The sequence below is a fragment of the Lottia gigantea genome (assembly GCF_000327385.1).
Source record: "Lottia gigantea unplaced genomic scaffold LOTGIsca_97, whole genome shotgun sequence".
NCBI lineage: Eukaryota > Metazoa > Mollusca > Gastropoda > Lottiidae > Lottia > Lottia gigantea.
In genome coordinates this window covers 579734-606333 of record NW_008711143.1, presented here as the reverse complement: position 1 = coordinate 606333, position 26600 = coordinate 579734, and the positions used below count along the sequence as shown (strand labels likewise).

Below are 26600 nucleotides of genomic sequence, written 5' to 3'. Positions count from 1 at the left end.
TAAAAGTAAGGAATTATGCGATTTTCGTACATTTTTAGTACTTCTGAAGATTATTTATAATATTCAAGACTCAAATCAATACCCCAAAATGGCGCATCTGTCCCTCTAATCTGAAGTTCATGCTGTTAAGATCTCTAGGATTTCAGTGAAGAGGTAAATACAAATAAAACATCACAGGCGCCAAACTGAACCTTAACTGAGAGTGCACAACCCATACCCGATCGCGAAGCTTTCTTTTCGTTCTTAAATGTCTAATGTATTTTTCCCCTTTGACAATTCTCTACATACCACCGTATTATTATTCCAAGGCAATATAATGGAAAATTGACTATCATCAACACTGACAAATTCTCTTAGCCCAGAAAGCAGGTTGTTGCCAAGATCAGACAATGACGTTTGTCCATGATGTCGACCGAAAAAATTTTTATTGTATTTGATAACTTGCAACTTTGATTTCACAGTTTTATAAGTACTAGAGAACTAATATCATCGTATAACTTGCGATGCAGTATGCAGTGTTTTGGGAGCCTGTCTTTTCGATCCAGAACGAAGCCTACAATCATTTTCTTACCAAACAAGATAACAAAAAATCGAGTAAGATCGGGACTAAATTAACCTTTGTTGAGGTTGAAATGGCCTTATAATATGTTTTGATACATGAAAAAGATGGTATTAGCAATCGTCCCTTCTATACATCTGAAAATGATCCATATTTGTACTGTGTAGCAATCTGGTAAGTTAAATTCGTATCCAGGGTCCAGCTGAAAATGGTACATAATATGATGTTATGCCACTAGCACTTTATGAATCTCAAATTACAGGCAAAGGGTCATAAAAATGTACAAAATCGGCAAAGTGATACTCTCAGTTTAATTAATATGTTGACGTGGTATATTCGATGGATGGGAGTTATAGTGACGTCAGTAACGTTATTGACTAGATTTCTGTGATAATGAACTACATTACTGATAATTATAGATACTTTATTAACAGACTAAAAATAACTTTTAATACACATAATAAACACGTTACGATTAATATTCTTCGTTTTCATCTTCAGCGTTCAACTCAGCTGTATCCGTGCCGACTTCCTCATAATCGCGCTCAAGAGCAGCCAAATCTTCTCTAGCTTCAGAGAATTCACCTTCTTCCATACCTTCACCTACATACCAATGGACGAAAGCTCTTTTAGCGTACATGATATCAAATTTATGATCAAGACGCGACCAAGCTTCAGCAATAGCAGTGGTGTTGCTCAACATACAAACAGCTCTCTGTACTTTGGCTAAATCCCCTCCCGGTACAACAGTTGGTGGTTGATAGTTGATACCAACTTTAAAACCAGTTGGACACCAGTCGACGAATTGGATGGTTCTTTTGGTCTTGATACTGGCAATAGCTGCACTGATGTCGCTGGGAACAACATCACCTCGATACAACATACAGCAAGCCATGTATTTACCATGACGAGGATCACATTTGACCATCTGGTTAGCTGGTTCAAAACAAGCGTTAGCTATTTGGACTGCATTAAGTTGTTCATGGTAAGCCTTCTCGGCCGATATAATGGGTGCATATGTAGCCAAAGGGAAGTGGATACGTGGATAGGGTACCAAATTCGTTTGAAATTCTCCCAAATCCACGTTCAAGGCCCCATCGAATCGGAGAGAAGCCGTAATAGAACTTACAACCTGTCCTATTATACGATTTAGGTTGGTGTATGTGGGACGTTCTATGTTCAAGTTACTCTTACAAATATCGAACAAAGCTTCGTTATCTACCATAAAGGCACAGTCGGAATGTTCTAATGTAACATGGGTGGTAAGTATCGAGTTGTATGGTTCAACAACAGCTGTTGCTAGACTCGGAGATGGATACACCGCTACCTCAAGTTTAGTTTTCTTGCCGTAATCCACACTCAGCCTTTCCATAAGTAAAGAAGTAAATCCCGAACCAGTTCCGCCACCAAATGAGTGGAAGATCAAGAAACCCTGAAGTCCAGTACATTGATCAGCCAGTTTCCTGGTTCTATCAAGTACCAAATCTATGATTTCTTTCCCAACAGTATAGTGACCTCTGGCGTAGTTGTTGGCAGCATCTTCTTTACCAGTGATAAGTTGTTCTGGGTGGAAGAGTTGTCTGTAGGTACCAGTTCGGACCTCATCTGGAAAAGAAAAACGTAATACTTAAATAGTAGCCTATAAAGCCTAATAATACTTTGCTCTAATGTTTTCATCTTTTTAAAGCATATTGTACAGGTTTAACCCAAGAGAAAGGCAGTAGATAGACTAGGGAAAAATCACACAATCAGACCTTCCATTTGACAAAATTATTTTTGATCATACACTCACCAACAACATTAGGTTCTAAGTCCATAAATATTGTTCTTGGTACATGTTTACCAGAACCAGTCTCAGCAAAGAAAGTATTGAAGGAATCATCTCCACCTCCAATAGTTTTATCAGAAGGCATCTGACCATCAGGTTGGATACCATGTTCTAAACAGTACAACTCCCAACAGGCATTGCCCATCTGGACACCGGCTTGACCAATATGGATAGATATAACTTCACGCTGAAAGTTAATAATAAGTTAAAAATATTTCTGTTAATGATTTGAATCAGAAGAAATGCTTAGCTGATACGAACAGAAAATTATTGGAAATACGCCTGTAAATGTAGTTCTGTCCCACTACCACATTGTTAGAAATGAAGGCTGTAGCCTCACCCATCTATTCGTTGCCGATTTCCATACACCATGTATATTAATGCATACGGCTTTTGGCACCTGGAATCAAGGTTTATGCCCCCTAATGACTTGAAATTTAATGTTTATGACAGTCCCTCAGACCCACATTACTGTTTGCAAATTCAAAAGAATGATATAGGCATTTGGTTGAAATGTGATATTTGACTCGAATTCCAGATTAACGAGAATGAACATAACGCACCAATCCATTGATGCATGCAGTAAGTATATTCTAAAATATTAACTTACCATTTTCCTTTTTATGATGAATGTCAAAGAATATAAACGTTAATGCTGTAAAAAGCGTATCAAATGCTCACGCAATAGCTTTAAAGCAGCTTAGGTGAGAGCGATGATAATAATAAAAAGGGGGTAGTAGTCTTGTGTTTTTATATACTTTGGTCCACTATTATCTTTGCCACGAGTTACGTTGAGTCATACTAGATCCTTGTTATCAGTATCAGTGTAACTATTATTCTGTCATATTTTAAAATAGATAACTGAATCATGAATGAATTAAATGAAAGAATGAACATGTTGAACTAAATTAAGATTGTCCGAAATATCTACGAATTTCAAGAATAATTGTCTGTTCTAGACTATGGTTTAAGCCATATTGTACCTCTCAAATAGGAATTGCTGTCACAGAAAATATGTTTGAGCCTAATTCGTCTGGAGCAACAAGCGCGTTGTGTGCAATAAATTTCGCAAATACAAAGACACAATTTCAGATTTGATTGTCGAAAGACTGTGGCATAGACCTACGCAGTCGGAAGCACACTAGAAATTCGTGTTTTTCTTTTGACTTTTTTAGTGCACTCCTTTGGATCTGAATCCATGACAGAGGGAAACCAAGAAATTAAGCGTTCTTTTTCTCCAATTCTTTCGGATTAGAGTCAAAACAGATTGAATATTTTTTGTCACAAGATACAAACCATTTCCTTTGGTAATATATTTATAAATAAATCACTGACTCAAAAAATGGAAATTCAGAATGAACTATGAGTATTACTGATAAAAGGGAGGGAACTCCATACAGATTTTTAATGAATACGTGGCGGTTTCAAAGCATGAGGTCATTATGACTCAAATATCGAGCGAATTGATGATCCAACTTTCTAGATCAATCCATGGACGTTTAGAGCGTGTTTCACTCATTGATCAACATTTGCCTTACTGAATAGTAAAAATAAAACAGTGACGGAATCATTTTCGGGCTTTTATATATCATAAAATATACAAATACTTAATAATTCCGATAGTTTTAATGACACACTAAGAATATGACGGTTATACGGAAAAATATAATACCGGTACATGATAAAGCAAGTTGGGTTGTTATTGATGGTGATTATTTATGATACCATATTATATAGAATTGAATTTTGGGTTTAAAATGTAAGTGACCTTGGAAATCGGGATGAAATGATGGAGAATCATTTCCGTCTAGTATGATCGATGATAACCTGATTATTTCATGTCTACATCGGGTTTTTGTCTGTTTGTCGACTTACATAATACTATTTGAATAATTATATATGTATGTTTTTTTCTGATTTCACTTTGTTTCATAGTCCTACTATGTTTTTAAAACTATTTATCGGAATAAATATTGACCTGTATAGAATGATTCAGATATAGGCTATTATTAGTCAGAAGTCAACGTGGAGTCAAAACATTATACCGTCATAGTTTAAAGATGTAAAGCTATATTATTGATTAATTAAAAATTTAAAGCTTCACTGTAACGCGTGTCGCTTGCAGGACAGGGCATATCTGCCTTTGTGAAACATCTGCGAATTGGATAGTGAACATCGCATTGCAGAGCTTATGATTTTTTATTTGGTTTATTTAATACAAGTACACAATAACCAACCAGAATTCTTACAGTTGCGTTTTTTCTTACCAATCGTACCTTAGTCTCAGACTTAGGCAGAGAATTTTTACTTACTAAGCCAATCAGTAATCGTGCCCACAACTCACTATCGAAATTTTAGCCTTCAAATCCACGTGTGTCCACAATTATCTGCGTTTGAAAGTTAAAACAGATACCATCATATATATAACAAAAACACAAGACAATATTATGGAATATAACACACTTCTTTAATAAGGTTGGGCACATAACGTTTCAACACAATATACACGTGTCATCATCAGATGTGTGACCAGACCAATAACCTTATTAAAGAAGTGTGTTATATTCCATAATATTGTCTTGTGTTTTTGTTATATGTGCTCCTCGCTTCTATATGTCGTTCAAATCTTATACCATCGTATAGAGAAATACATCTATAGAAATAGGAAAAGTACAAAGTTCTTCTGAAGATATTTACATATATTCAGGACTCAAATCAGCTCCCCATCTGTCAATTTCAAGCAACTTTTAACGACCAACAGCCTCTAAATAATGGAAATAACTTTATCTCAAGCGACCAATGAATGCTGAATTCCTATTTTCATTATTCATTAGTCATACATACTATCTATGGATACAATCTAATATAGAAGATAAGAAAATCAATAATTGGCAATATACCATACGTTATGTACAGTCTGAATTGGTTATTTATTCAGTATTACTTTGCTTATGTCATTTAATTTGTGACAATAGAGATCAGAAAGCGGTTCCATTTCCTAGGGATTTTAAACCAGGGCAACGAATCACCTAACAATCATCACATTCAGAGGGCTATTAATTTCAGTTCAAACGTAAAGCATGAAGCTCTATTTGATGCCAAAATACCACAGATTATATAATTCCAAATTCAGTCGGACGTCATCTGTTAATCATCAGGCCGGTTTCTTAAAAGTCTGCAAATTTGAAATTTCGAACTAATACTGGGGTGTACAGCACAGTCGTTCAAAAGTATAGCCCATATAACAGATACAAATCTTCTTAGAAACAAAGAAATGATTTTTAATTCATATGATTAGAATAGGTTTACTAATTCTAAACCACAAGTTATTCACATGCCTTCAGCAATTTTTGAATCTAGAATTATTTACCATGACGTCATCTATTAAAATCCCAACTTATTCTTCTCATCAATTATTTCAACCAATGGCGTTACAGTTGCTATGGTTACAAAGTTATTCACATCTCGCGACAACAAAACTCCAGCTTTTGACCTCATTACTCCACTGGACTTCAGCACAGCTCAAACGACGCATCATCAGTCGTATCGAGGTCGCCGAATTCTTTTTTCATCTGTCATTTTCGCTAGTTGCCTGTTTTTAAAACACATCATTCAAAATGGTGAGTGTTTGTTTGTTTTCTCTTTAAATATTTCAAAATTTTAATTAAGACACAGGTGGTTCTAAATGGCGATAAGAAACAACGGGAAGAGAGAATGGAGAAAGATTTAAACCACAGTCTCGTCTTTGTTTGAATAGGGAATTTTTGGCGCTCTTGTCACCGTCTTTGTCACACCCGACATATTTTATAAATGACCGAGAGGAAAGGAGTGTAAATTCATTTACCTACAGTTTTTTATATTAACATTTAGAGTATGTTTGGCATTAAATATTGTAAATTATGATTCAAATAATGATGATATTATCGCATTATTCGAATAATGTTAAACAGCAATGCAAACTAAATCGAAATACAAGAATGCGATTTAAACCATGTAAAAATGAGATCAGTCGTATTTTGTTCTAAGCCTCAAATTGAAATGAGAAAAGGGTGGAGTAGATGGTAATTATCATTATTTAGCGACCTTATAATACATGAACATGATGATAACATACAAACATGATACCACAATCGCATTGTTCATATAACAAATTCCATACATATTTTATACAGTGGCGTGACTAATTCCACTAGTTATAAAGTGTATAGAATCTGGTCTTCTATTAGATGGAAAGGTCAGACCAGAATATCGATTCAAACTGCCATTTCGATAGCCGCGTGTTCTACTTTTATGCCGGAATGATCATAATATATGTGACTAATGGTACTGAATAAGTCTCAAGCCCTCTATGGCTCTTTATTTGGTATTTGATAGTCGCGTCCTACTTCTATTCATATGAATGTCGAGGTTAACTGTATAACCGTTTAAAATTGTGTGCGGGGGCGTCCTGAACTTAAAACATTGGGTTTAAAAGATAAATTTTTAATACAAAAATAGGTCGTATATGTGGCCATAGTGGCCATAAATCAGTTTAAAGCTTTTATAGGGAATATTTGGTTTGGAATTTTTTAAAGAATGTCAAGCTGTTCTGTGACCTCCTTGGAAGGTGAACTAAACAAATTATCTTCAACCATTAACGATGACCCATGTACCAAATTCCATGTTCTACTTTATTTTATGGCTACAAAATAAGCTTCAGTCCCTCTGTAAATACCAAACAGGGACTGCCAAATTTCTTCGATTTTCCGCCAAATCTTTTATATGTGGTTCTGAAACTGATGCCAAGAGCTCCGGTAAGGTTCATTTCTAATTTATTTTTATCAGACATCCGGTGTTAATCAGATAACTAGAAAAATATTTCTTTAAAGAACTTAATAACATGGCACATTCACAACGAGAATTACTCGGATATTACCGATACATTTTTGAAATTCTAAAACAAATGTCTGACGAAATACAAATTTTTGTAGTCATTAAAATGATCGTTGAACAGTTAAAAAGCTAATACTTTCTGCACACAAAATTTAAAAGAAAATTAGATACACATGTGCAAGCATATTTTAACAGTTTTATAATTAGGTGAATAAAATCAGCAGCAATGTTTGATGACTGTGTTATACTTTATGTCATGTATAAACGTCTGAACTCGATATTGAATGATAGATTGAATTGCCTTCGGTTAGGGTGTAGTTATTATGAAATTAATTAGTTACTGCGATATAGTTGTATGTTCAAAATGAGAATATGAATTGAAGATAATTTAACACTCATTCATAAGAAAAAAAAATACATATGTAAATCAAGAGCAATATTTAGATATGATAAGTATCATAACCATGATAGACAAGTCTATGAGTCTTTTTGGGGATTATTCAAAGCTGCAGTAAGAATATCTGATAGAAATAAAATATATATACCTTTATTTAAAATCAAATTATCTGGACAGTTCACCATGTTTTCAACAATGAGCCATTAAAGACGGGTTGGGCCAGTTTTTATTTTCCATTGAACCATAATAAAGCCGCAGGGAATGTTAATTCGGTTTTGTAGTTTTGTCAGTCTGTAAGACTTTTCTATCTGGATACTCTTTTTTTTATCTTGTAGATAACTGGATACTCTACTACAACTGCTTTGAACATCATTCACGACTGATCGAGTTGACAAACATAGATTTTGCCGACGAATGATTAAGCTCTTAAAAGAAAGGCATGTTTTCAATAAATTTGTTGAGTAATTTTCAATCTAAGGTTATTACTCATACAGAAGAGTATCGATTGAATATTGATTCTGATTAAGCCGGTATTATTTATATATCGTCTTATCGTTATCACATCTGGCAAATTTTATACTCAATATTATTGTATTAACAATGTCAATATACACCATAGACAGCTGAGACAGCACTGAATAACATGTATTGTATTATCTAAAATCAATAACGGCTTATCACAGAAAATATGACTGATGGTCCAATAGTGTTTCTTAAATCATCAACAACAACGGAATAAAAGCGAGGAAAGACCTATACACATTCATGTAGCATCCATACTAAGATAGTCAAACGAATTTGACTGAAATAAGATAGAGACTTTTTAGTTTTTGTTACAGAATCCAAACAAGTGAAATGTGACACTTTCATAATCAATGGTTGAATCGCTTGGCTATAGTATATTTATACTTGTATATTAATATTAATATCAAGCTGGTACAGCCATCCATAATTAACTTGTGTTGGTTCACTCAGTTATTTAGTATCATATTTTCTCTCCATGACTCATCCTGCTGGTCATTTTACAGTCGTAAAACATAGACTGATATTGTTTTCTGACGCATACTTTATTCCGACTTTCCAATATACTGATTAATATGTGTCGAACATTACATCTTTCAACTTTGACGAAATGAGGTAATAAATAGTTCATTTCAGATCCAAGTGCAAGAATAAATCCCGATGGTACTTATCGTTCTCCTTTCTATTTTCAGCGTGAGTGTATTTCTATCCATGTTGGTCAAGCTGGTGTCCAGATGGGCAATGCCTGTTGGGAGTTGTACTGTTTAGAACATGGTATCCAACCTGATGGTCAGATGCCTTCAGATAAAACTATTGGAGGTGGAGATGATTCCTTCAACACTTTCTTCAGTGAAACTGGTGCTGGTAAACATGTACCAAGAGCTGTCTTTGTTGATTTGGAACCAACTGTTGTAGGTAGGTAAATTGTATGAAATACGCCTATTTGTACTTTCGACTGGACCTCTGCCTAGTATCGAGCAATTTGTTCAATCTATGTTATACATGAATTAGTTATCAACTATCAAATTCATGACTTTTTTAAATCTTGTTACAGATGAGGTCCGAACTGGTACCTACAGACAACTCTTCCACCCAGAACAACTTATTACTGGTAAAGAAGATGCTGCCAACAATTACGCCAGAGGTCACTACACCGTTGGAAAGGAATTGATCGACTTGGTCCTTGACAGAATTAGGAAGCTGGCTGATCAATGTACTGGTCTTCAGGGATTTCTCCTCTTCCACTCCTTCGGTGGTGGAACTGGATCTGGTTTCTCATCTCTCCTTATGGAAAGATTGAGTGTCGACTATGGCAAAAAATCCAAACTCGAGTTTGCTGTATACCCAGCTCCACAGATTTCAACTGCAGTGGTAGAACCCTACAACTCTATCCTCACCACCCATACCACTCTGGAACATTCCGACTGTGCCTTCATGGTTGATAATGAGGCCATCTACGATATCTGCCGAAGAAATCTGGACATTGAAAGACCAACCTACACCAACTTGAACCGACTTATTGGTCAAATCGTCAGCTCCATCACTGCTTCTCTTCGATTTGATGGTGCTTTGAACGTCGATCTCACCGAGTTCCAGACTAACTTGGTACCTTACCCACGTATCCATTTCCCATTGGCTACCTATGCCCCTGTTATTTCTGCCGAGAAAGCTTATCATGAACAGCTTTCTGTCATGGAAATCACCAATGCTTGTTTTGAACCAGCCAACCAGATGGTCAAATGTGATCCCCGTCATGGTAAATACATGGCTTGTTGTATGTTGTACCGAGGTGATGTTGTCCCCAAGGATGTTAATGCTGCAATTGCAACAATCAAGACCAAGAGAACCATCCAATTTGTCGACTGGTGTCCAACTGGTTTCAAGGTCGGTATCAATTACCAACCACCAACTGTTGTACCAGGAGGTGATTTAGCCAAAGTACAGAGAGCCGTTTGTATGTTGAGCAACACCACAGCTATTGCTGAAGCTTGGGCTCGTCTTGATCATAAATTTGATCTTATGTACGCCAAGAGAGCTTTCGTCCATTGGTATGTTGGTGAAGGTATGGAAGAAGGGGAATTCTCTGAAGCTAGAGAAGATTTAGCTGCTCTCGAGAAAGATTATGAGGAAGTTGGAATTGACGGTAATGATGAAGAAGGTGAAGAAGGAGAAGGAGATGAATATTAGATATTAAGAAATGTTCAATATCGTAATCAATGTACAGCTGTTATTCAGTTTAAAGCTTCCATTGGGCGGGTTTTTGGAAATCTTAGTTTATCGACTTATTTGGGTTTTGGTCAGATTTTTCTCACCATGCATAACTTAAGATTTTTAGAAACCGGTTGAATTTTTTTTTGTAAACGTATAAACAAGTGTCACATCATTGTATGCTTAACTTGATTTTCGTTTCTCTGTATTCTTAAGCTTGTCTTCACTGTCAACACTTATCATATAAACTTCAACCATAGTCATATTTATCTTTATTTCATGTGTCATTTTGGGTCCAGATATGATCTCTTTGTTTGATCTTAAACTTTGGGGTTTATGCAACAATATACTTAAGCTTATCACTCGGTTGGGAATAGGGAATGTCTTACTGGGGAATGTAGGCCATGTCTGTCATGTACTTAAAAGGTAAACCTACTAACCATGCCAACCAATAAAGCAGCAATGAACCACCCTTTGGTAGGTAAAATAGTAGAACAAATTGCAGCATTTGCGAAGCGGTCTTTCGCAGTACAGTCCAAATAACGTAAATATATAGACAGTAGAATACTTGTTCCTTATAAACATTGTTCCTTTACAGCAGTAAGTGAGAAGTAAGTAATTTGAATAATAAACTTTCATCACACACGCAAGGAGAAGTTCCGAGTCCGATAAGTAAGGGGACATAACTCTGAAATATATGACCGCATTTAAATGCTACATAGTTCCAGGCATTGAATCCTTTGATGAAGACTACGATCTATTATATCGAGTCAATCTGAACAAAATATTCTATACTATAGAACGTAATAAAATGGAATTGATTAAGTGAAGCAATCTTAAGTGGAAATAGAATAATTTCATATATAATGTGGACTGAAAAGCAACCCACTGAAACGTAGTTTATGACTGTCACGTGACATGTAAACTGGTTTATATACTTTAATTTATCGTCGAGAGTGTCAGTGAATTTTCATCAGAAACTCACGAGACACCTTGACGTCTGTGTGAGGTTACAAGCTATAGTTTGCCTTTCTTTTATTTTTTCGTCTGCTGCTCATAATTAGTTGCAAGAATGGTAAGTAAAATTTTCAATACTTTAAGGGACAAAATATTGCAATTAGTGGATGTAGTGGTGATTTGGATGTTTGGTGATTTTAGGTCATGTTTCTAGATTGATAGACATGTTGATAAAATATTTTGCAACTTTTGACTGAAAAGTGATAATGCGAAAAAATTCTTAGAATGAACGTCTACCTCCACATTCGACATTTTGGCAATTACTGCGGTTCCTAAGACAAGACAAAAACATTTAGTAATTTGTTGGCAAGAGATGAAGAATATGTTAATTTGTGCCAATCTGGAATCGTAATCTAAATTATAGTGTTATTTAAATTCATCAGATAAGGTATTTTAAGGATTAAAAGTCGAATATATTATATTGATAATTCAACGGCTGGGTTACTTCGGGACAACCTTCGTAAGCAATGGCATCCATTTGCATCAGTAGAGCATAATGCTACAAGGGTACAGTAGACTAGTAGGCAATAGAATACTAACTAGATCAACAGGAAACACTGAACTATATTGATGTCGGTTTAGGTCCGGCTATATACTATATACCATGTGAAATATCACATTGTCATATCCTTCCATATGTTTCATCAAGAATTCGGTAAAATTCGTTACACTATGTTATCATATTAATACTTTGTACCAGGAAACAATTCTTATTTAATGTTAATATCTCTAGTGGATTACCTCTAGTTAGAATCAAGAAAAACCAAACAGATAAAATGGCGACAAAAAAATCTACAGTGGGAGTTTCTGACTTTAAGCCTCTGAGGCTGACAAACTCCTCTAAATATTTTACAAATTTAAGATAAGTTTGTGATATGAAAAATGTATAAACATCTGTATAAATAACACCGGCACGACAAAAAGTTTAATAATGCGCAGTACCTCGTCCCACTTTCAGTATTGTTTTAGTACATAACATACTACATGTATAGTAAAAAGGTCAGTAATTTTGGCAAGTTATATACATACATCATTGTATATACAAGCTTGTTTTTGTGTCACCAAGTTTCATGATACACACGAATGATTTTCATCATTATCACACAAGATTCATCTCAGTGAAACTAAAATATTTGTGTAGAACTGGGCGATCGAATGACAAAAGGTCAAGGATATTTGCTTCATTAATCTTGTTTATTTGCTCGGAAAAGTCTTACAAGGGATGCGAAAGCATAGACTAATAGATGTCATTAAACTTAGCCATTCATTTGAAATGTTCATCCCAGATGACAGTTTTTCCCAAATATAACGTTAACACATCTAATAAAAGGATAAGGTCATGAGCACATTCCCGGCCTCATCCCGTTATAAAACTGACAATATATGAATAGGCCTACTTAAGTTGATATATTTGATTGATATCAATCGTTTGGCCACAGGCGATTATATATTAATTGACAGTATTTTGACTTAAAGGGATCGTAGATGTGCTTTATATGGGTAAACTCATTGTCCAGTTTGAAATTCCAAATAATCTGTGACAAAACGTTGTTTTTAAATTTTCCACCGGACTGGAAATGTAATTAGTATCAGTCAATTTCTCATAGTGCATCACTCTGATACACCTATCCGGTTCTTTTTGGTATGTTATTGGTAACACAAAATAGTTTATTTAATCAGAAATCCTTCAATATCACATAGTATACGACTCAAGTACATTTACCGAGTTTTTATAAATGCAATTATGTGAATTATTACACTGTATTCATAATATTTTTTTTAATTCCAGCGTGAGTGTATCTCTATCCATGTTGGTCAAGCCGGTGTCCAGATGGGCAATGCCTGTTGGGAATTGTACTGTTTAGAACATGGTATCCAACCTGATGGTCAGATGCCTTCTGATAAAACTATTGGAGGTGGAGATGATTCCTTCAACACTTTCTTCAGTGAAACTGGTTCTGGAAAACACGTACCACGAGCCATCTTTGTTGATTTGGAACCAACTGTAGTAGGTATGACTGAATTATCTATGTTAACCTGCAACTGTTTAGTGCTGTCACAATTTATCTACTATTGGCACTATACCACAGTGACGGTGCATTAAGTAAGCTTTGTTTTATGTTCTAGATGAGGTCCGAACTGGTACCTACAGACAACTCTTCCACCCAGAACAACTTATCACTGGTAAAGAAGATGCTGCCAACAACTACGCCAGAGGTCACTATACTGTTGGGAAAGAGCAGATAGATCAGGTATTAGACAGAATCCGAAAATTGGCTGATCAATGCACAGGTCTCCAGGGATTCTTACTTTTCCACTCATTTGGCGGTGGCACAGGGTCGGGTTTTACATCTCTACTTATGGAAAGATTGAGTGTCGACTATGGAAAGAAATCCAAACTGGAATTTGCTGTTTACCCGGCTCCTCGAGTGTCTACTGCAGTGGTGGAACCCTACAATTCTATTCTCACCACTCATACCACCCTGGAACATTCCGACTGCGCCTTCATGGTTGATAACGAGGCCATTTACGATATCTGCCAAAGATGTTTAGATATATCTCGTCCCAGTTACACCAACTTGAACCGACTTATCGGTCAAATCGTCAGTTCCATCACTGCCTCCCTCCGGTTTGATGGTGCATTGAACGTCGATCTTACCGAATTCCAGACCAACTTAGTACCTTACCCACGTATCCATTTCCCATTGGCTACCTATGCCCCAGTTATCTCTGCTGAAAAGGCTTACCACGAAACCATGACTGTAATGGATATCACCAATGCATGCTTTGAACCAGCTAATCAGTTGGTCAAATGTGACCCACGACATGGTAAATATATGGCTTGCTGTATGTTGTACCGAGGTGATGTTGTACCCAAGGATGTCAATGCTGCAATTGCGTCAATCAAGACCAAGAGAACCATCCAATTCGTCGACTGGTGTCCAACTGGTTTCAAGGTCGGTATCAATTACCAACCACCAACTGTTGTACCAGGAGGTGATTTAGCTAAAGTTACTCGTGCTGTTTGTATGTTGAGCAACACCACTGCTATTGCCGAAGCCTGGGCTCGTCTTGATCATAAATTTGATCTTATGTACGCCAAGAGAGCTTTCGTTCATTGGTATGTAGGTGAAGGTATGGAAGAAGGTGAATTTTCTGAAGCCAGAGAAGATTTGGCTGCTCTCGAGAAAGATTATGAAGAAGTTGGTCAAGAAGATCTAGAGGAAGAAGAAGATGCTGGGGACGAGTATTAGTAATACTTGAAAACCATGTGGGGCATCCGTTTATATTATTTTCTCTTTTAATGTTTCTAATTAAAACAATTGTGAAATAAATACGATCCATACTTGTGGAATAAGTTCAAAAGAACATCTTTTCTGAATTGATCCCATAACCAAAAATCACTCTATTATTTTAAAGTATTATTCTCTCTTTTGAAAATAAAAGCAATTAATTATCTTCATTTTCCTGAAGATATATCCTTTTGGCAAAAGCAAATAATCAACATATAGAAGCATGATTCTTTTCTTATCTGCAGATCTTGTGATTAATGAATGTCGAACTGTCGAGGTAGCGCATATACCATATATATCAACTCTACCCGAGACTGGGAGTCAAATAGGTAACAGACCGCCATAATTTTGGGGGGGGGGGGTGGGGTGACAACACTGTCGAAGCAATTTTCGAAAAAATGAATTGATTTGGTGCATTCTAACACATATTTTCTAGAACAAACGTCCACAAATAATATTTTTAAATTTGTTGAAATTAAAGTGGTAAAGTGGGTGGTATAATTGGGGATGAAAACCAATTTTCTATGAGGCCACATACGCCCCTCTACCATTGAACATGGCGCCGCCATTGGTACCTATGCTGCAAAAACTTTTTAAGAACTTGTCACCATCATGATCCAAGAGCACTTGACTTCCAAATACTGTTACAACCTTCCGTCTTCTCGACCTGCTGATCGCCGTTGTCAGTCTTTCGCATCGCTGGAATGCTCAGTTCTTCAATACCAATTGGTATTTAATTACATTCCTTCTGTTGATGCTATCTACGATGACAAACTGTTTATAGATGGTGTTTAGAGAGTGGTCCGGGGCCGTATTGGCTCAGTGAGTTAGACACCTGCTCACTAATCTGACGGTCCGGGGTTCAATCCCGGCATAGGTCAAGATAATACCTTCGGATTTTTCAACCCGGTTTCCCCTTGTCAGTGAAGCAGGTAAGAAGGACTGACATGGAAAAGGCGTCTAGTCGTTCGGATGGGACAATAAACCGAGGCCCCGTGTGCTACAGTTTACACGTTAAAGGTCTCTCGACAGTTGGAAATCGAAGAAGAGCAGGCTAATGCCACTATCCTGGCAAAATTTTCCTCATTGCACCCTTCATGGCGTTGCACGACCTCATTAGCCCACATTTCATTTAATAGTAAGTGGTCAGAGAAATATTTAAATGTGACTATTACATTACCTATATAGTGGATAACTTGATATTAGAAGGGAAGCAACTCTTGTCTAACTGATCAACGTAAAATCCACGAACAAAATATCTTTTGAAGAAACCTTATCTACTGGATAGAATCACAGATCTTTAATTCGTGTGAATTCAAAGTGGTGTAGTATTAAAAACCATCAAACTAGTGAAAAGCAGTAATATATAAAGTAGGCAACTCATTATGTGGCTTATCCCAAAAGTAAATGAATGGTTGGAGTGTTGTTACACTTTGCTTGGTGAATGAAGAGAGCTGGATAATGTTTTCAGCGTAATTCTTGAATATTGGAGCAATGGACTTCCTGCACCGATCCTGCGAGCTATAGACGATATTATTCAGCAATCAGACAATAATAAATCCTCTTGTCACTAAAATTACTAGTAACTTACTGACCCTGTTATCATCTTATTATTCATGACTTAATGTATTATCTGTCTTGTCAATTGATCAGATCGTGACTTACACAAGTCAACTATAACTTGTTGGGTCCAAGTTATCTGTGGTTTTACGCAACGACTATCTTATAATAATATCCTTTAGTGGAACGGATCAGTCACAAAAGTCTGAGAGATAATAGTTTGATGTGCACATAAAGCTGCCTGGGACTGAGTGGAACGCTTCACGACATTTCTATCTAATTACAAATATCCCTGCTTATCTGGAAGATGATTGTACTCTCTGGAGTATTTTCTTGGCGAACATTTTTATTTTGTCTTCTGGAGGGCAGATGCTTTGGACAGTTGTGGTATTTTGAGTGGTTGATTTTAGCCTTAAATATGTAAATAGACTTAAGAAGTACTAGAAATGTACGAAAATCGCATAATTACTTTAAAAATACTTCAAACTAGAAATTTTACTGACTATTTCTATATATGTCTGTTCTATATCGAGTCGTCATTTTAATATTCAAATGCAATTCTGGACCCACGTGGATTTGAAGGCTCAAATTTCGATGGTAAACTGTGAACACTGGTTGGCTAAGCTAAAAAAATTCCGTTTCTTAGACTTAAGTATAATTGCTCCAAACAATGGCGCATCTTCCCCTTTAACGACATCGCAGTCATCGGCTACGTATTATAGTATTAAGGGAGGTTCAGTTGTTGCCAAACAATCTTTAAATTTAATAATCACATTTGCTGATATTTGTTTCATATATACAAAGGCCATCGATCTGTGGCCTTAACTTCTTGATTCGTGAGCAATTCCCATATGGTTGAAAGCTGCCTTTCAGAGGTTTCAAAGTTAGTTCTTTTGCATATATGCATTTATGCTTGAATTTCTTGAAAGACAAGACATGCTAATATCTATACCAATGGTTCCCAATATAAACGCTTATAACTAAATGCAGAGAATATTTGGCGTTTCGAAATGACAAAAAAATGTCGTAGCGTTTGTAAATAGAGAGACTTATCTGATATTGGCTAGTGTTAATTGGCTTAAATACGTTAAAATCTCTTAAAACTGAACCTTGACGGCAGTGACAAATCATACAAGATATGCTATAGATCAAATCGAGCTTTGCATTGACATCATCAGACAGTTCACACCTACTTTAAAGCAATTAACAATCTTTAAATCAACACATCTAAAAATTGAATCGTAAATGAATACTAAGTGCAATTAAAATTGTCTGCAATCATATGATCGTTTTATTTTCAGTTAGTTGGTAAAACACTTATCAATGGATTCAGGGCAACAAAAACCTTAATAAAATTTGATAAAAAGTCCTATAAGTTAGTAAACCTTGTGGTCTCTTAAATAGGATTTTGACACAATTCATGATAACCAATAATTTTAACAGTCTTCAACGTTTGATGAGATGGAAATGTTTCATAGACGTTTATTTCAATAAGGTCTTAGACTAATTTATTTAATTCACTAGGCTGTAGATATATTTGAAATAAAGTGTAAGATTTCCCCAGAGAGGTTAGATGTTGTCGTAAAAAGTGAATTGGACGGGAAATAAGACGTCTGAAAAATGTTAACCTATTTTCTAAACGATTAAGCGATGTCGTCAATGATGATTGGAATGTTTTTATAGATTACTTAGTGCCTTTATTGCCAATACAACGCTTATTATAAGATTCTACATTTAATATACGCTATTATGTCGATCATAAAACCTTCTTAAAGTTCATTGCCACTTACAGATGAGTTGATAGTATTATATTAACGGGATTGGAAGAGGGCTTTCTTGTCTGTTTTAAGGTATTAAGTCACATATAACTTTATTTGCAGCATTTCCATTTCCTGTCCGTAGAGCAACTCAAAATTGACCAGACTATTGGATTTGCTAAGGTTTTGGAAAGGATTTGCTCTAGTCGTTTTTTTATCGTTTTTGTTTGATCTTGAGTTTGAGTACACATGCATGTAATCGCAGCTTCAAACACAAATGATAGGTTTTGACCAACCGTGGACAAAATGTAATCCACCTGAAGCGGAAAAAGTGGTTTACACTAAAAATCAGATGATTTTCACAGTGAAACGCTTTCATATTTGTAATTTATTGAAACTATAATTTTCTCTCAGTATAACATATCATTATCACGATCTTAACTACTGTCTAAGAAGAAGCGTATATGGTAGACCTTTTTTTTAATTCAATGTACTATTGTGGCTACCAAAATAGATTAATTACTTTCTATCTAGCTGAGCAAAAATTCAGATTTAACAGAATAAATTTTTCCATCATTAGCGTAAATAATTGGCATCAAAAGAAAGGCTTGGAATGATTTGAATTATTAACCCAGTCACACCAGAATGAAAGCGATTTTAGAGCAAGATCTAAAATATCATTGCGTCTAAATGTTATGCCTTATAAGCAATGGAGGGCGTGGTTAGGTATATTCTGACCCCAGATTCGAGCATTTATATTAATGTGGAATAGTGAGAGTTTATTTGAAGTGAAGATGAATTGAAATGAAATGAAGTGAATAGAGTTTTACGTCCTACTTTTCTGCACCTTGTGGGCTAATGAAGAAACTACCTAATTTCATACAAGTCTGGAAATACAGGATAAAAAATTTGGCTGCAACTTTTTTTGCCATTATGTCAAGACCTTAAGACGTCATTTTATTGTAGATGAACTGCTACAGTGATGTATTAACTTGCAAGGATACTTTACTTCTGGTAATATTTCTAGATACCAACAAAATCAGCATTATATTACACGGACTACGTTTGAGATTGCTGTCAAAATAACGTGTGTATGACATGATAATTTCTTTCATTTTACTGTACAACCCCTTTAAAAATCCCAATCAGACTCTATTGATGGAACTCATACTGACCTCTCTTTAGCAGCTTAATGATGCATTGACACTGAATAATACACACCATTACCCTTATTAATAACATTTTGTATTACTTATCCATACTGGGCGATACAGTTCAAGATTCAACTGAGAAATTCACATTGTTTGGTTATCGAAGGGATCTTGAAGTTTTTGTACTCTGTAAGGGATGTAGTCTTCTTGTAGAATATTAGAAGACACGAGGGCGAGGGGAGAATCATATATCTAATAATTGTTGTTTGTGTAGACTAATATGTATTCGACGAGCAACGCCGTGAGAAATGATGTTGTTTGAAAATGGAGACTTTTCATAGGTCATTTAAAATGTTTCAATCGGTGCTAAGAGTGCCTAAGGAATCTCTTGACATAGGTTAACAGAAAATAACCAAATACTAAATGTCCGATTTTTTTGTGTATAACCAAGATGTCTATACGAGAGCAAATTTCAGCGCCCCATGTTTCTTTATAATTCAAAATAGAAAATATAAGTTACATCATGATTGTGTTAGTCAGATGAAGGGAAAAGTCTGAAGATTTTATACCTTAATAGTTTCCCCAGTTGCACCATTAATATCTCCAAATCAGTTTTAAAACCTTTTAATGCTCGGAAACGCTCAGCAGCTAATTTCATTTCAAAGTAGACACTATCATTTAGTTTATTAGATGTGACTGTGTTCGTGATTGAACTATACACGGACTTTATAATCAAAGCTATGGAAGACAATAAATTTCTAAACCACATGAACCTAATACCGGATATTACTGAGCTGAACAATGGTTTAACTACAAGGACAATGGTGACGATGAACAAATGACAGATTCTAATTCGAACCCTTGTTATTTTTAAACAATATTTTATTCACAGTTATATGAAAAGGATTGGGGAACAGGCTTTCGCCTAATACAAACTTTTCGTATATACAAAATATATTGTAACGTATATAGAAACAGCTTTATTATTTCAAAGCTGGGAAAAAAAGGTAAATTCAAAATTTTTAATTTTTAAATTCTTGAATTTTTAAATTTTAAATTTTACACCCTTGGTTGCCACATGGACTCCTCGCAACCCATTTTCACAACATATTTACACTAGTTCAATGTACCCTTCATTTAATGTATGTAAAATTAAGAACTAGAAACTGAGAATATTCCAACAGGATAGCTCATACAATTGATGTTTTATTTTTTTTTAAATCAATATTTATTTCTTATGTTCAGTCTAATATACAAGAATGATCAAGGGATCTGGAAACAAGCATACTGTTGTTTTATTTAACGTTACTTTTTCAATAGTAGTCCTCGTACCCACATCCACAAATTTATTTAACTGTAACCCAGTATGTATTAATATACAGACGTTACGTCATCCTTTGATCTTGGCGGACCATTATCCTACATATTGGTATATTGTCATTATTTTTCAAATATGGCGGCAAATTTTTGACGTCATTACATGATTTAATAATGCTCACTTCTGGTGACATCAAGTCCAGTTGACCTGTTTTTGTATAATTTCACCCACGATTGACTTTATTTTCTCTACAAATATTATGCAAACCCTACTGTCAGACCATAAAGTCATCATTAATTTGAACCAGGACGTAAAACTGTTCACCTTATTTGTACGAATAATTCGACATTATCATAAAAAATGCTGAAAAGAAATATTGGAAGGAACAATTAATCAAACTCCAATTTGTTTTATTTTATCACAAATATATAGACAAATATATGCTTCCCGTGATAATCCTATGCTTCATAAGGTTTCATCCTACATCATTAGACATAATGACGATATAATTGTCATACTACTTCGGGCAAAAACGTATCATTCCTTGCAACCGGAAACTAGTGTGACTCTTTCCTAAAGGGGAGCGTAAATAGTTTAGCCTTCAACATTTTTAATTGTCATAATGTTAAAATGTGGAAGTAAAGTTCGACTTTACCCATGTGGGTCCTGTGATGTTCCTTTCGATTGAAATAAGGTTGATCGGTTCATTTAGTTAGTCAATCAAACCTTTGCTAGGGCATCAAGAACCTCACTAAAACAAGTTTGGCCTTATCGTCACCATAACTGCAATTCATATGATCAAAAATAGTTATCTCATCATACGATTCGGTAACTTTTCTTTCATTACGTACAGTTTAGAGTTATTTTCATCTGTTCTAGTTCGTAGGGTATCGGAATAGAAATAAATGCTGAAATCACAGGAAAACATTATAAAAACTATATTCTTGACAAGAAAATTAAATGTGTCTCTTAGATTAAAGAAGCTAATTTTACACATTTTTAGACATTACATTTTTTTAGAAGTCTTTCTTTAATATGCTCATTAATTAGTATTTCAGGTTGTTTTTACAGCTGAATAAAAAGGGTTTTTTTCTGGACTATTGACCTAACATTCTTGAATATACCTATCTACAGTACGAATTAAAAACACGAAGAGATTTGATAAAATTATACTTGAAACATCTCATATTGAATGTCACAGTGAGCTAACTAATATATCGACAATTCTCCATGACAGAGCTGAATAAGAGCTATCTATGTTGCTTTTCAGATGTATAACTGAAGTCTCGAATTTGTAAATATGAAGGCAGGTGTAAGAGAACCGGACATTGGAATTTTGAATTTTGAAAAAGTTATACATGAATAGCTTACCTAAAGCCATCAGTTGTCAGCTGGGAATCAATATTTAGAGGACAAAACGCGAAAAATAACTAATCCTTATAGAAAGGATTAACATTTCCATTGTTCTTTCGTTAAGATCCGATGTGTGTTCACTTTTTGGTGTAAAAAACTCAAATAAAAAGTACGTATATTGATTAGGACTTCCGCCAAACTCAACTAACAACATTAACGATATTTATCTTGTAATTATCCAAAATTCTCTAAAGTTTAGACTTAATTAGGGTATATTTGTTTACGAAATACAACTGTTTGAGAACTACTTCACTCACTAATTCTCACTATTTACACCATTAGACTAATTATCTTTCAGTTTTGTGTTTTTTTTATCAGTAAATATGAGTGAAAAAACACTTTTTTTGTAGATCCTTTATAGTTTTGTGTAAATCATTATCTTATAGTCATTTTGATGGTAATTTAAGAATTCGTCCTCGGGAAATACCCCATTTGTTTAAATTCAAACTTTATAATGAGATCAACACAAATACCCACATATTTCAAACCATACAAACCTACATCTAAGCGACACAACCATAATAATATATGACCACAGATACAAAAAACATATAAACAGGTAATATGATGAATATAGACCAGGTATCTATGTTTCAAGACTGACATAACCATAAAGACTTTTACAAGGTCTGTGAATCAAAAATGGGCACGTTATAGAGGAAGGCGAATTGTGCTACCCTAATAAAGATATTAATTAGCCTGATAACTAAGTATTTAATAAATACTAAAGACACAAACAAAATACTAAGTCGGCTTTCATCCTGAAAGTTTTATGGAATGCTCACTTAATCAGTTGTATAAGTGAACATATACAAGGCCATACATTTCAACATTACAAGATGAATTAAAGATTACTTAATGTATCTAGACTTCTAATACTGAATTTCAATTATAAACCTCATCAAAACATGTCAGGAAGAAAGTGATTGAGGAGCAGAAAGGCGTCGGTTATTTTGTCAAAGATTAGTCAAATCAATTTCGAATAGATAAGATCATAAGTAACAAATTAAGTTTACTTATTCCAATAATTTCGTCTAATTTTGTGAAAAATTCAAGAACGTGGCAGTGTTCTTACAAGGATAAATATACATACCTAGGTTTCAATTTCATTGATCGGATACTAGTTTATCATATTTTCTATGACGGGGGAAAGCGGCAAAAACCTAATGCTATGCTCAAATGTCTAATTCAAAACACAAATGTAATATAATGCAATAACAAATACCTAAAACGTCTTATGCAAAAGATAAAATACAAGAAATTTCTGATACAAAATACCTTATACGTTAAATGCAAAATACATTAAACAAGAAACCTCTAATACAAAATACATATAACCTCTAATGCACAATTGATTTTACAACGTGAAACATCTACCATAAGCATAAGACTCGTCTCGTTTGCATTACCTACATTTCTTCACTGTAATATCTTTATTTAGGTCAATGTCAAGGTCGAAGTATTTTTTAATCGATACAATAATTTCTCCCAAATTAAGGGGGATAACACTGGCACCAAAAATTCCATTCATAATTCCTTAGAAGACCAATTGGCCATGTATAGGCTTCGTCATTGACTGGACAGTAACACTTAGGCATGAAAATATCATTATATTGGAATTTTAGCGATATTCACAGATCTGAAGGTACTATGTGATTGCGTTTGTGCCAATTCCATCCAAAAGTCTGCCCCACCTCCATAACTGTGGATTGTGCAAAAATTGGCCATGTAGGGGGGCTTTGTCTTTGACTGGCCAATCCTCAATATTGAATATCCGTCACTGGCCATATTATAGAAATTATAGGAATAAACAGCATTTCTCCCCCATTGTACACTTGAATATGTTAGATTGACATCTCAGGACTTCACTGACACCAAAAATTTCATTCATAATTCCTTAGCAGACCATCGGAAAAAATTGGTCATTTATAAAAATTGGCCATGAATAGGGTTCGTCATTGACTGGCCAGTAACACAGTTAGGCATGAAAATACCATTATGTTGGAATTTTAGCGATATTCACGAGTCTGAAGGCACTATGTGATTGAGTTTGTGCTAATTCCATTCAAAAATCTGCCCCACCCCCATTACTGTGGACTGTGCAGAAATTGGCCATGTAGGGGCTTCATCTTTGACTGGCCAGTCCGCCATATTGGATATTCGTCACTGGCCATATTTTAGAAATTATTGGAATAAAAAGCATTTCTCCCCATTGTACAACTCAATAGGTTAGATTGGCATCTCAGGATCTCAATGGCACCAACAATTTCGTTCATGATTCCAAAGGAGACCATTGGAAAAAATTGACCATTTTTCAATATCCATATTGGATATTCGTCACTGGCGAAAGAAATGTTGATAACTATGTAATGATTCTATTCATTACACGACTTTTAGAGTCTTTATTTGAATAAGAAATGAATTACATTTTTTCGTTTTTTGATTTAATTACAACGATTACAATCAATCCAAAAATTTAGTGTATACATCGGCCACAAAAATTGGCCGTCCACTGAAGAAATGACGAAGTGTCAATTGGAAGATTTTATTCGTAAGGAACCGCGCTTCCGGTTGTACAACAATACACAAGAGTTATCCCCCTTAATTTGGGAAAAATTATTGTACCGATTTAAAAATACTTCGACCTTGACATTGACCTAAATAAAGATATTACAGTGAAGAAATGTAGGTAATGCAAACGAGACATGTCGTCTAATGCTTATGGTAGATGTTTCACGTTGTAAAATCAATTGTTCATTAGATGTTATATGTATTTTGTATTAGAGGTTTCTTGTATAATGTCTTTTGCATTTAACGTATAAGGTATTTTTTTTTATCTTTTGCATAAAACGTTTAGGTATTTGTTATTGCATTATATTACATTTGTGTTTTGAATTAGACATTTCTGCATAGCATTAGGTTTTTGCCGCTTTCCCCCGCCTTAATATTCACCATTTTTTACAACATCTGAAAGAATCTGGTCAATGAGAGCAATATTTGAATCTAGTCACTGGTCAGAATCCACTTGCAAATGGTATGTCAATTATTTTCAATAAGTGCGTTACAGCAACGTAGTTGGTAAGATGTCAATCAACGTGAGTCCACCTTAAAGTATTTCCGTTTAAAAAATATTCACCGAAACAGAAGGATAAAAGTCAAACTGTTGTCCTACGCAATTGAACAAGGCGTTTTGAGAAAGGGCATCGTGCAAAATTATCTCCGAGGAAACAATCAGCTCGAAGGTGAACTTGATGAATTTGTAGGAAGGTGTTTACCACGTTTCTGTATCTATATAAGAAATGTTTTCGACGTAAACTACATCGTTAACTGACAAGGATCGTGTCTTTCCATGCAATATCCTGATTAATTAAACTGTTTGGAATTAATAACCGTTTTCCCTGCCTTTTCAACCACTCATGAGTTATATCAAGTATTCCATGCAGAAGTAACGCTTCTATTGACTGTTATACTGTCACCTAGATCATTGTAATTGTGTTACACGTATTTATTTAACACTTATGGATAATATCACGACACTTAATGGGAAGTTGATGATAACATTAATCGCTAGAGGCTACTTCCTGTTTAAGTTCCTCTAAGCGACGGTAAAAACCCTTATATCTGACCCTGCTAATTACATTATATTGTCAAATGCAGTTTTTAAAAATACTGCCGGGGGAAATCAACGAATAGAAGGTCAGTTCTTGACTCAAAGAAACATTAGACTGAAAAGATACCTTGACTAACTTTACTGCAAGAGAGGCAAGATTAAATTGTAAATATTCATATTATAATCTGAAATTATTGGAGGTCGTAAATTTTTTGACAGATTTACATTATGGTGTTCAAAACAAGGTTTACGGTCTTTTTGGTGATTACATAATTTAACTTATTTACATATATTATGAAACATGGCTGATTCAGTTGTTTGAGGACATGAAATAGTCGAGACAGTCAAGCATCAAGATCGTCACACGGGAATAATAAAATCAAGAATTTACAAAAAATGGTCAATAATTCTCAATCTGGTAGCGAAAGAACAAAGTTTATAACCGTTTTGTGGCTACAAAACTTACACGTATGATGTATTTAATTCCAATCGAAGGGCTTTTAATTTCAATGAAATTCCTATATTTTTAAACGCAGACAAATTTAAGAACGTAGTCATTGAAAGTCGTAACTTTCGTTTCGTTTTGTTATTAGTTTTTATTTTTAGTATAACCACGTTAGAGTAGGGTCAAAGGACTGGCCTCTTGAACATCCTTACCTGCTTTTACCAAACAACTTTTGCGTTTTGTGGTATGGAAGGCCATTCAAGACAAAAGTCTTTGTTTGTTATTAGTAACTGGAGCCGTCAATTTCTGATTTTTCATTCGTTAAAAGTTGCTGGGTCCGTCAATTTCTGATTTTTCATTCGTAACTTTCTCTGTCATTGCTTCGTTTCTCATGAACTTGTTGATTAGTAACTGTCTTCTTCTTCCATCTCTCGTGACATCGTTATTAATCGCCGGTTTATGATTTATTGGAACATGCGTTATTAGTAGCTATCTCGGCCATTTCTGATTAGTAGCCGGACGTGTTCTCAGAAATTAGTACTGGTACGTTCCGGACTATATGCATATTTTATGACGTCATCGAGGCGGGGTCAGATACGAAACGAAAAAGAACAATTTCAACATTAATACGACCTTCACCTTTTGGGNAA

At 34.9% G+C, this 26600-nt stretch overlaps 3 protein-coding genes across 3 annotated transcripts; 2 read left to right on the top strand and 1 right to left on the bottom strand.

Annotated features, from left to right (window-relative positions):
* Nucleotides 1–970: 970 nt before the first annotated feature.
* Nucleotides 971–3053, bottom strand: LOTGIDRAFT_198277 (hypothetical protein). Its single transcript, XM_009069001.1, has 3 exons — nt 2998–3053; nt 2352–2574; nt 971–2164 (listed from the first exon to the last, which is right to left on the bottom strand). Exons 1-3 carry the CDS (start codon nt 2998–3000, stop codon nt 1035–1037), a joined length of 1356 nt encoding a protein of 451 aa, XP_009067249.1. The 5' UTR covers nt 3001–3053; the 3' UTR covers nt 971–1034.
* Nucleotides 3054–5914: 2861 nt separating this feature from the next.
* LOTGIDRAFT_223539 (hypothetical protein) lies at nt 5915–10649 on the top strand. Its single transcript, XM_009069000.1, has 3 exons — nt 5915–6007; nt 8871–9093; nt 9233–10649. The coding sequence occupies exons 1-3, from the start codon at nt 6005–6007 to the stop codon at nt 10363–10365; spliced, it is 1359 nt and encodes a 452-aa protein (XP_009067248.1). The 5' UTR covers nt 5915–6004; the 3' UTR covers nt 10366–10649.
* Nucleotides 10650–11352: 703 nt separating this feature from the next.
* LOTGIDRAFT_237161 (hypothetical protein) lies at nt 11353–14770 on the top strand. The gene is made up of 3 exons (XM_009068999.1): nt 11353–11461; nt 13193–13415; nt 13531–14770. The coding sequence occupies exons 1-3, from the start codon at nt 11459–11461 to the stop codon at nt 14655–14657; spliced, it is 1353 nt and encodes a 450-aa protein (XP_009067247.1). The 5' UTR covers nt 11353–11458; the 3' UTR covers nt 14658–14770.
* The last annotated feature ends 11830 nt before the right edge of the window (nt 14771–26600 follow it).